This window comes from Vulpes lagopus, chromosome 5 (assembly GCF_018345385.1).
Source record: "Vulpes lagopus strain Blue_001 chromosome 5, ASM1834538v1, whole genome shotgun sequence".
NCBI classification, from domain to species: domain Eukaryota; kingdom Metazoa; phylum Chordata; class Mammalia; order Carnivora; family Canidae; genus Vulpes; species Vulpes lagopus.
In genome coordinates this window covers 26,795,336-26,807,922 of record NC_054828.1, presented here as the reverse complement: position 1 = coordinate 26,807,922, position 12,587 = coordinate 26,795,336, and the positions used below count along the sequence as shown (strand labels likewise).

Genomic DNA, 12,587 nt, shown 5'->3' with positions numbered 1-12,587 from the left:
ATAGTCACGATGTTGTTCATTACATCCCCAGGACTTATTTATTTTTACAACTGGAGATTTGTACCTTTGACAACTTTCCCTCATTTTGCCCATCCCTTACCTCACTCCCCTACCCCTGCCTCTGGAAACCATCAGTCTGTTTGTTTGCTTGTTAAGATTCTACATCTGTGTGAGATTATATGGCATTTGTCTTTCTCTGTCTGACTTATTTCACTTAGCATAATGCCCTCAAGTTCCAACCTTGTTGAAAATGGCAGGATTTCCTTCTTTTTTTATGGTCAAATAATATTCCTCTGTATGTGTGTGTGTGTGTGTGTGTGTGTGTGTGTGTGTCTGCATGTGTGCATGCCTCACATTTTCTTTATCTGTTTATCCATTAGTAATCACTTAGTTTGTTTCCATGTCTTGGCCATTTTAAATAATGCTAATGTCTTGCTTTTAAAAGAGGCCAGGGAGGAAAGATGCTTCTTCAGTAAATGAGTTCCCTGTCTGGAGACTCCCTATTATATACTATAATTTAAATCCATATAATGGCTTTGAATGACTCACAGGGTCATTGAATTATACAGATAGATGCATGAGTAAGCATTACTGAAGCGGAGTTTCTCCCACTAAACCACGAGCAAGAAAAAGATAGCTTTCCTCATGTTTTGTGTGTATGTTATCTTTTCTTTGTGTGTATGTACACTTTTCTTTACTCTGCTTCTTCACCCCTTCAGCTCCCATGGAGCTTATCATTTTTGGTCCGTTTTACTTAGGTTCTTTCACCTTGTTTCATCTTCTGGCATCTATACACTCTCTCTTCTCCCAACTTGGCTTCTGAATCATTCTGGTTGCTTCTGAACTTCTTTTTTTTTCTGAACCTTAATATTATGAGTTGAATAATTTCCCCTCAGAATTCATATATTGAAATTCTGGCTTCCAGGACCTCAGAATGTAATCTTATTTGGAGACAGGGTCTTTATAGGGGTAATAAGGTAAGAATGAAGCCATGAGGGTGGGCCCTAATTCAATATAACTGGTATTTTCATAAAAGGGGGAAATTTGGACACAGACCCACACAGAAGGAAGATTATGTGGAAAAACATAGGGAGAATATGGCCATCTGTAAAACAAAGAACAAAGCCTGGAACAACAGATCCTTCCTTCACAGAAGAAACCAACCCTACTGACTGCTCTGAGACTTCTAGCCTGCAGAACTGTAAGACAATAAATTTCTCTTATTTAAGGCACACAGTCTGTGGTACTTTGTTATGGCAGCCCTAGCAAACTAATGTACTTACCACTTAGCAAATAATCTGATCACAGTTTTTCCACTTGATTCTAACTTAAGGCTTGCTTTCTCTCCTAATATCTACTCACCCCTCAGCTTGGTAAATGGGCAGAAAAGCAAAATAAATATGTGATCTGTGTCCTAATTTTTTCACTTAAGTCGAATGACTTTTCTGATTTTCCTTGTATATAAAATAAGGATATTCCCTACCCTAACTGTGTACCTAAATAAAGCTCAAATAAAATACCGCAAAGAAAGAAAAAAAAAATACCGCAAAGAGCATATAAAATGCTACACAAAACTCAGGCTTCCCAAGTCCTTGCTCTTTGTTCATAATATGCTCCTTCTCTTGCCTAATTACAAGATCGTTAGAGGGCTCAAGTTCAGAATTTTCCACTTAAAAAAAAGATTTATCTATTTATTTGAGAGAGAGAGAGAGAGAGAGAGAAAAAGGAAGAACAGGGAGGAAGGGCAGAGAAAGAGGGGGAGAATGTCCCAAGCTAGATTGTGCTGAGCATGGAGCCTGATGTGGGGCTTGATTCCATCACCCCAAGATCACAACCCGACCTGAAACCAAGAGTCAGATGCTTAACTGACTGTGCCACCCCAGTGCCCCTAGAATTCTCTGCTTTTTAAAGAGAAATTCTTTCAAGCTAAGACTTTATCTAGTGCAAAAGGCAGGATATGAGGCAGATGATGAATGTGAGATGATGCTTCAAGCTTTTAACATTCTGACATTTCCAGAGGGTTTAAAAGTAATTCCTCAAACTATTTATTTTTATAAGAAACTAACATATGGAAACAAATTCTTTCAGAGAATAGACTTTTTATAAATGCTTAAGAAAAGAAGAACTAGGGATGCCTGGGTGGCTCAGCAGTTGAACATCTGCCTTTGGCACAGGGTGTGATTCTGTCGTCCAGGGATTGAGGCCTGCATCGGGCTCCCTGCAAGGAGCCTGCTTCTCCCTTTGTCTATGTCTCTGCCTTTCTTTCTCTGTGTGTCTCATGAATAAATAAATAAAATCTTAAAAAAAAAAAGAAAAGAAGAACTAATGGCACATCAAACTGCATTAACAAAATTGGAGTATGTATTGAATGTAATTTTAAAATTTGTAAAGTTAAGTGTGGAATGCTAACAGTGTTTCAACATATTTTATACATTCTTTTGTCTGTTTTAAAAATGATTTTGTTAATGAGAATTTGAAAAATTGTTTCTATAATAATTAGCACTTTTATAAAATTATTCATAAACATATAGTTTACTCCCAAATAGCTTACATTCTAGTTGTATTGATTCTTATCCAGTTTCAAATGTTACTCAAAAGAACCAAATTTTTAAATGATTCTACCCTTTTCAATTCTCTAGAATGCCTCCAGATGGCATTAAAACCCTTCTTCCATTATATTTTGCAGCACAAAAATTTAAAAATTAATACTATTTTAACCATTTAAGACTAGTCACATTCATTATATCATCAGAAATCATGACAGTGGGACTATTGAGAACTTTTAGGGCAATATCTTAATAAAGGCAAACATATAATTATATCCTTTATGAAATACATAGCCTCCTATGCAAGCCTAAGGATCTTTCTAGACTGAGAAATAGATCTTGGACAAAATAAGACATTCAATAATATATCACAAAGTGTGATTTCTAACAAACAGCATTGCAGATGCTTAGTAATATAAGCACTGGCCAGCACATAGATAAATTCACACAGCTGTCTTATAATACAAAAACATATCTCACCCCTTAGAGGATAAACATAAAGATTCTTAAGGAGCCAACCTGTTACTGATTCCTGTGAAGCTAAAGTAATTTGTTAACTTGTGAATTACTTAATTTAAACTTTGGTAGAAAAATCTGGTATCAAATTAATCATTAAAAACACATTCGGATTCTTTGAATACTGAGAGGAAAAAGACAAAATCTAGAGTGAGGAACACATGCTTCCTAAGTTCTTTCTATTATGTTTTTAAAGCTGCATTCGTTAATTCAAAAACATAACAAATTCTTGGGATTCCAGAGATATTTATAATCATACTTTTTGCATAATTCAGAGGTGAGGTTGTAGATGGCAGGCTTTTAAAATCACATTGGTACTTCACAGTTATGTAGGACAGAGTATCTCAGGATGTGTGAAAAGTCCTGTGATTATTTATGACAGTGCCGAAAGTCTCCAACAAAATTCTAAAGGTTTGCCTCCTTTCTCCCTGACAACATACACCCTGAAATTTTACTACATTTCTATTTCATAAGGAGGAGTATTTGCATTTTGAAGATTACTCTTACTATGATAAAGCATAAGAAAGACCTCAAATTTCATCTGCACCCAAAAGCATTTAAAAAGACATCATTATGAGAAAGAGAACCACAGGCTTCCTTCCATTATTATGATTCCTCTTACAAGATACTTGCACTGCTTCATATTACAGGCATATTATCTGGATAGAAACAGGAAAGAGACTTACGATGTATTCGATGTGCCATTGTCTGGACTCTCTGGCTCAGCATCACCTTTCTCTTAAAAAGGAAGCAGAAAAAAAAAAAAAACCCAACATGTGAGTGTTACGGTCTTTAAGATTTAAGAGAGATTAAATATATTTCCATGCTTCTATTAAAAATCTTTCAAAATGTGCAGCAGGAGGCTTTTAAAACATCTTTTTTATTGTCTGAGAACCAGATTTGCAAGTCATTTCTTCTATATATTACAATTGCCCAGGCACAGATCTGTGAGTAGGTACTAAGGAAGCTGTTTGCAAACAACCAGAGGTTCAGAGTGGAGGCCTTGCCAAAAGATGAATATCTTACAGATGGAACCTGTTTCCTTCCACTTCATTTTACAGAAAATTTAAGGAAATAAACTCCATTAGCATTCTACGTGCAAGGCATTTTGAACTTTGATCCCTTCTGCTAACACAAGCCAAACCAGGGCAGGCTGTATCAGAACTTGGAAGAGAGAATTTGACAGAACACTAAGGCTGCATCACAGCTTACAAGATCCCCAAGATTTATACCCTATTGAGAGCCCTGCCAGCATCTTTTGGGGACCCTGATTTAATGCAGAATAAGATATAAGCCAGAAATCCTTCCAGACCATCTGAAAGCTTAGCTAAGAAATGTTTCTGCGGTCTGTGGTCACTGAAGACTTAATAGGTTTTAATTAAGGGAGCCTGGAACCAGTTCACTTTTTGTAGTTTTAAAGGGCAAATTCTTCCAACAATACACATAATGTAATTCTCAGAACCTTAACCACTAAGGGTTTGAACCATGCATCCTCATTTTGTAAGGGGCTTCTTTTTATTTCCCTGAGCCAGGTAGGGGATAGAAGAAGAAGGGGCAAGACTGCACATGTGGGTTAGCTATGGTTCTGATGGTTGTGTGGTGCTAATAGTTGAGTAAACCCTAGGGAAGGTGGTGGGTTGTAAGAAATGGGCCTGATGGTGGCAGCTTGCTTTGCTTTGTTTTTTCAAGTCAGGCCTGAATGTCTCATAGAACCTCAGGCCTATGGCACTGTATGAGCTCCCCTTGTCAGCTGCTGACATTAGCTTGTGCTCACCTAGTGTAATCATCAAATTATATGATGAACATATCCCAAAGATATCCAAACTGAACTCCAGAGTAACCTTTACAATTTCTTCTCTTTTTCTTAAAGGAAATTAAATAGTTGTGAAGCAAAGAAGGCACAGTTATATATATAGTTCACACATCTATCTCAGATATAACTCTGGTTAGTATGTCTACACAGTGCCAGAAAAACCACAAGAGATAGTCACTTTGTTAAAAAGCCACAAAACTGATTTAAGTGCCTTGATCACAAACACTGATGAGACGAAGCCCCAGTACAGATAAAACCATATTGAAATGAAAGCAGAAGCAGCAAATTAACAGACTTGCTTTAAAGCTCATACTTTTATACTACATTTTTGTCTTCTAGGCCAGCCCATGGTGCACTTATTATGTAGGAGACATGTTAGGCCTCATCAACTGGCTTTAGTGCTGGAAATTAACCTAATTTAGTACTTTCCCTAATCATTTTTTCTGCTAAGTAACCACTATTTGTGCCAGAATCCCAAAATAAGAGCTGCAACACCTGCATTACAAAAGACAAAACTAAATGGAGGTTTAATTTCCCAAACATATTGATATACTTTTTTCCTTTAATTTGGAACAATTGGTTGTTTTCCCAATGCTAGAGCCACCAGTAATAACCCCACATACAATCATAATCAAGAATGTAGAACAGCAGGTTTAGTAGCAGCAGGCAATAGTAAACATTTCTAAACAAATTCTGTCAAAAAACCAGGAAATCAATAATATAAACAGAGACAATTGTTTGGATGTCTGAATAAGTATGTTTTACCTTGACCAACAATGCTGCCAAGCAACCTGCAGGTTGAGAGGGCCCAGGCCTTATTGCACATGGGATCTGGGGGCTGCAGGAATTGTGGGCTGGATCAGTGCAGGGACAAAGCTGCAGCTGATTACCTCTGCTCTAAGCAGCAGTTATGTTGTGGCAACAGGGAAAACAGAATAGGAAGGATACAATGAGGCCAAACAGGGCATTTATGGATGGTCCGAGAGGGAGTGTCCTCAGCAGATTCAATGCTGGTAATGAATTAACTTTCTGGGGTAAAAGTAAGCTCAGAATGGAGAGAGGGATTAAGCTGTGTTCATTGTTCAGAAAAAATAAAATGCAAAAATTTCCCCCAACACCTTGAAATTTTAGGTGATGCAATTTCTGAAGTTAACTTGAAATGTTCAAGTGGGGCAGCCCCGGTGGCACAGCGGTTTGGCGCCGCCTGCAGCCTGGGGTGTGATCCTGGAGACCCGGGATTGAGTCCCACATCGGGCTTCCTGTAGGGAGCCTGCTTCTCCCTCTGCCTGTGTCTCTGCCTCTTTCTCTCTGTGTCTCTATGAATAAATAAACAAAATCTTAAAAAAATTAAAATTCATATAAAAAAATGAAATGTTCAAGTGCACAAGCCACTAAGAATCATGGTCTCTTTATCAGGATCCAAGGGAAAACAATAAATGTAGACTAGAAAATTCTCTACAAAAAAATTCTCAGGTGCTCAGGAGAGGTTTCCCTGCAGCCACCAAAGAAGACTGTTTGGGGTCACCCTGGTTATTTCAGCTGTTTTCATGATAGATACCATACTGATCCCTTTGAGGAAACCTGCACTGATCATTAAGAAATGGGACATAAAAGAATGGCTCAGGAGCAGTGCAGTCATTTTGCATGTGGAAATATAGTTACAAAGAGGAAGAGAGGGGAAAAAAAATGAGCCATAGGATATATGTATCTACACACACATGTAAATGCACAGGTGTGTATATATATATATTATTATTATGTATAATATGTATAAACAGTCTCACTTCTGAAAAAATACTAGATATTTAATAATATGTATATTATTATTAATATATATTATATATATTACATGCGTAATATCAATTTGATGCTCCGTATTCATCTACTTGAGCCTTCCATAGTACCTAACATATACTACATGCTCAGTACACGTCTTCTGTCTCATTACCTGTCATGAATACAGATTCCCTGCTACCGTGAGAGAAGAGGAGAAAGAGGCACTCACCACTGAGATGAATATATGGTTTGAGGTATAAAACAGCTTGATGGCCCCAACATGCCACTTAAAAAAATTACAGTAGTGACATTTTTAATCCAATAAATGCACTGAGGACTTATACATTGAGCACTCTGGTAAGCATAAAGATAAACAATACCTAATTCATGCTCTTTAAACACGTAACATGACTGCGCTGTTGGAGTTGCCATTCTCCATCAGCAGAGCTACGAGGTGAACTAAGGACTGTTGGAAAAGGAATCAAAACCCACCTATGGATACTATGACTTTCCTTTATAACAATAGTAATCCATGTTCACGGTAATGACTTGGCTTGCTTTTTAGTTCTGTTAGCCCTTTAACCACTATGCTAAGTGATATCGTTTCTAGATGTATAATGTAATGATTGCTGATATGAAAGGCGAGAGAGAAGGTACTAAAGATACTACCACCTCTGATTACAATTCTTACTAGTTCTATTATTACTTTTAGTGCCTCTAGAGGGTATTTATAACTTTAAATTTAACCTTCTATTTCTTGATTAATCAACTGCTGACAGTATCTTTTCCTTTATGTGGTATGAGAAAATTCACTCATCTATTTTTCCCTTCCTCCACTGCACACAACTCTGCCTGGCTATACCTTTCCTTCTACATAGCCAAGATTTAAAATATTTATATTCTGTTCAGTAATTATTAATGAGTCACCCTCATTAATATTAATCCAATTAATAATTTAAATTTTGGAATTGCCTGTAGGCCCATTAGAAAAATTACAAACCAATAATAGGATTTACAGTATTGTAACGATTAAATACTAGGCACTAAAGAACAAAATAGTAAGACTGGATGTGTACAGAAGGGAATGCCACTAATGTTGAATGAAGGCAAGTGTTACTGGCATTTAGATCAACTGTATTCCCATTCTTATACTTCATCACACCACATGTTAACCTGTCTCAATGAAAGACTATGCTTTTCCTAAAAAAATGTTAAACAGAGGGATGCCTGTGTGGCTACCACCAGCATCAGGCTCCTGCTCAGCAGGGAGTCTGCTTCTCCTTTTCCTTCTGCCCCTTGCCCTGCTCTCTCTTGGGTGCTCTCTCAAATAAATAAAATCTTAAAAAAAATGTTAAAGAGAGCATGCATTTAAGGCACATAAAATGTATTCATATATGAAAGTGTACATATACAGTTTTAAAAAGTTAAAATGAGTTAACTGTGGAAACACCTTTCAGGCCAGGAAATGGGTATTGCCATGAAGTAACCCAGAAGCCTCCTGGGCTTACATCCTCTTTCTGCCATCCCCATGGCTATCAAGAAATGGAATTTTGTGTTAATCATTCCCTTTCTTTTCTTGATGGTTTCTATTACCCATTTATTTGTTAGTAGATAAAATATTCTTTAGTTTTCCCTGATTGTAAAATTTATATAAGTGGAATCACATTGTATGGATTCTTCTTTTTTGAAAAATCTATTTATTTATTTGAGAGAAAGTGAGAGACAGTACACGAGCAGGAGGAAGGGGCAGAGGGAGAGGGAGAGGGAGAAGCAGACTCCTGGCTGAGCAGGGAGACCAGCTCAGGGCTTGATCCCAGAACCCTGAGATCACCACCTGCGCCGAAGGCAGACCCTTAACCGAATGAGCCATCCGCACACCCCTAAATGCATTCTTCTGAGACTTACTTCTGTCACTCAGTGTTATGGGTTTTAGATTCAGCCATCATGATGTGCTATAGCATTGGTTCACTCATCCTCATTGTCATGCAGCATCTCCTTATAAAAATCCACTATGATTTTCTTATTCATTTGATTCTTGATGGACATTCATAGTTTTTTTTTTTCCCATTATGAATGATGTCATTAAAAACATTCATGAACATCCTTCCTTGTGTATATCTTGGAGGAGTTCTGGGACATGGGGCTTACATATTCTCAATGTTGCTAGAGAATCCTAAACTGATTTCCAAATTAGCTTTTGGTTAAACTTTAAACATTTTTTCCAACTTAATAACATAGAGCACAATTTCATTATGGTGTTTGCATTTCTGAGTACCAGTGAAGTGGATATTTTATGCTTGCCCTTTGTTGACACTCCCTGTCAATTCTTAAAAAAAATTATAGTATTATTTCTTTTTTTTTAATTCATAGAAGCATTTTGTGTTCTTGATACAAGTCTTCTGTCCTTTTTTATACATGTACACATACTCCAGGGAATAACTGTTTCCAGTGTGAATGAGTCTTTCTACTTTTTTTTCTGGAATCTTTGGATGACTATCAGTTCTCAAAATTGATGTACGTGAATTGATCAATATTTTCCCTTACTTTTTGTTTTAAGAAATACACCAAAAAGATGTTCTATATTATCTTTTGAAAGTACATAATTTTTGTATCAACATTTAGGTCTCTTAAAAATACAAGGAAGAGGGGCACCTGGGTGGCTCAGTCAGTGGAGCATCTGACTCTTGATTTTGGCTCAGATCATGATCTCAGGGTCATGAGATTGAGCCCTGTGTCAGGCTCCACGCTCAGTAGGGAGCCTGCTTGAGATTCTCCCCCTCTCCCTCTCTTTCTGCCCCTCCTCTCTCTCTCTCTCAAATAAATAAATAAATCTTAAAAAAATAAAAATATGAGGAATAGTTTTTGAATATGCTGTAGGGTAGGAATTAATTTCATTTTTCTCCCTATTGATAACCAATTATTCTGGTACTATTTATTAAGAAGCCCATTCTTTTTCCATTGGTCTACATTATCAGCTCTGTAATAAATCTAGTTTTCATACATCTGTGGGTCTATTCCTGGGTCTTCTGTTTCATTGCTCAATTTGTCTATTACTATCTTCATTACTTAGCTACAAATATGTATTTATTTTAAGTACTGGAAAGGCAAGGTTCCAACCTTTTTCTTCTCTAGGAGTGTCTGAGCTACTCCTGGCCCTTTGTTCTATCAAATAAATTTGAGAATCAGCCTGTCAATTTCCACATATACAAAAGTGAAGTTATAAATTTGCCATCTGCTGGATCCCACTGCTGCTATTGAGAATTCAACTGGAATTCTAATTGTTGCTTCTCTGAAGGTATTAAAGGTTATTTTAAGAACTTTTATCTTTGTGACTTGCAGTTTAACTATAATGTGTCTAGTGTGGGGGACCTCTTTTTTATTTATCTGCTTAGTATTCATTGAGTTCCTTCAGTCTGTGGGGTAGTGTCTTTCAATCCTGGAAAATTCTCAGCCACTTTCTCCTTTAATTTTTTCTCTGTTCCCTATTTCCTTCTGCAACTGTTAGACCTTCTCACTTTATCCCCCATATATTTTTTAAAGATTTTATTTATTTATTCATGAGAGACAAAAAGAGAGGCAGAGACATAGGCAGAATGAGAAGCAGGCTCCCCACAGGGAGACTGATGTGGGACTCAATCCCAGGACCCTGGCGTCGTGACCTGAACCAAAGGCAGATATTCAACCACTGAGCCACCCAGGTGTCCCTCTCCAGGCTATACTCTTAAGTCCAATTTCCCAATTCATTATTTTTTTCTTCAGTAATGTCCAGTCATCTGCTGTTAAACTTGACCAAAGAAATCTTATTTCCTACTATTATTTTTTCATTTCTAGAGGTTCTGATTAGTACTTCTTCAAGGCTTCTTGTTCTTTACCACATTTTCAATCCTTTCTTTTATTCCAGGGAATTAAGATAAGCAGTCTTATTTTATATTTGCTTGGTAATTCCACTTGATCTTAGCCAAAAGCCCACAAGGCGATGGGCTTGGTAATTACAATCTCTGGAGTCCTTGCAAATCTGACCAATTCTCTGCTGTTTTTCATTGCTCTTGTTGATGATCTCTCCTTTTCTTGCATGTGACTGGTTTTCTCTTTAGGTTTATTTACTTAAACAATCTTATACCCAATGTGGGGCCTGAACTCATGACCCCAAGATCAAGAGCCATAAGCTCCACTGACTGAGCCAGCCAGGCACCCCTATTTTTTTTTAAATTTAGTATATGAGTGGTTTTGAGAGTGAGTTGCTCATTTCCCTTAGAATTCTATTTTTATTCCTTTCCATTTATTTTCTTTTTCTGGTATTCCTATTAGCTGGATTTTGACCTTTCCATGCTGATTGATTTTCCAAGTATCTTACCTTCCTGTCATATTTTCCATCTGTCTTTTGCTTTATACCCAGAAAAAAATGTTTTCAACCTTATATTTTAGATTCCAGACTTCAGCTATTGCTCATCATTTCTATTAAATTTTTAAATTTTATTGACCATATTTTAAATTCTCAAGTGCTCATTTATTCTGCTACTACTTCTTTTTCATGCCAATCTGTTCTCTTTATATTTAATACAAACAATTTCAAATTTCTCTGAAGACTGATGCCACTTGAAATATTTTCTTCTGTTCTTTGAATTAATGGATTGATTCCCTCAGGGCCATTCCTTCTCTTTGGTGCTCTGTTATGCATTCACATTTTTGAATGATAATGGGTTGATTAATGAAGGGTAATTGGTGTGAATTTCCTGTATCAGTAATATTGATCTCTTTTCCTAACACACCTCTGCCTTGTAAGGAAGGGCTGATTTAGCACTCTCTGTAAGTGCACAGGGTATGGTGACTGGAAGGCTTCACTGAGGGTTCAGAAGAGAGGCCTCAAGGTAAGCTGGGAGCCCTGACCCCAACACAAGTAGGAACTATTTTACTCTGAGTGTGTAGTATTTTTATTTTCTTCTTGAGAAAATGTAACTCTTCTTCTACTACCCATATATGTCTATTTTTAAGGTCTGGTATTATCTCAGAATTTGCTCTGCTTCTCTCTTAGTTATTAGCCTCCTAGCTGGAACTTCTAGTAAGCTGTTCATTTTCTTAGTAACTATTACCTTTTTGTTTGTTTGTTTGTTTGGGGACAAAAACAAGACAGAATGCTCTCTATAAGAACCACTTAGGATGGGGGTGGAGGTAATCAGGGAAAAATGGTCCAGGTGTACCTATCATTGTCCATAATCCATTCCTATATACTCTTTCTTGGGATTGAGTGGAAATATGAAGTATCTCTTGGAACACCCTAGGATAGTTCCCACCATTACTAGAACTTATTCCTATTTGTTTCTTTCTTTTCCTTTTTTTCTTTTTCTGGGCCATGATCTTTCCTGTCAGGATTATCAAACAGTATGGTCCTTTCTGCTTCTGTTTTCCAGAAACTCAACTGAATTTCTGATTTGCTGTTGACATCCTTTCTTATTCTCAGTGCTATTATAGATTTATTTCCATTAATATAGCTTTTGGTTATTTAAATGGGGATCCTAAAGAAACGGGAAAAAGTGCTTATGCTTAGTCTTCCTCTTGAACAGGACACTCTCATAGCTTTCAAAAAACATAGACATACGCCCTATATTTTAATATTTAAGTTTCACAATGTTTAGTAAGTTTCTATTTTGTGATATTAAATTAACCAGCAATTCAACAAATTGACTAAAGCATCCATCTTTTAAAGACTTGGATTGTAGGGCACCTGGGTTGCTCAGTCAGTTAAGCATCTGCCTCCAGCTCAGGTCATGATACCAGGGTCCTGGTATCAAGCTCCATGTTGTAGGGCTCCCTGCTCAGTGAGGAGCCTGCTTCTCTCTCTCTCCTTCTGCCACTCCCCCTACCCGTTCATGCTCTATCTCTTTCAAATAAATAAATAAATAAAATCTTTTAAAAAAAAAGACTTGGATTGTAAAGAA

The 12,587-nt window shown here is 37.0% G+C and overlaps 1 protein-coding gene across 4 annotated transcripts in view; it reads right to left on the bottom strand.

The window, feature by feature from the left end:
* AFF3 (AF4/FMR2 family member 3) overlaps positions 1-12,587 on the bottom strand; it is a 564,761-nt gene that overhangs the window by 166,541 nt on the left and 385,633 nt on the right. For all 4 annotated transcript variants that reach the window (XM_041757150.1, XM_041757149.1, XM_041757151.1 and 1 more), the window contains exon 10: positions 3,749-3,800. In XM_041757150.1, coding sequence (XP_041613084.1) covers positions 3,749-3,800 — 52 coding nt within the window. The remainder of the gene's footprint in view (positions 1-3,748; positions 3,801-12,587) is intronic.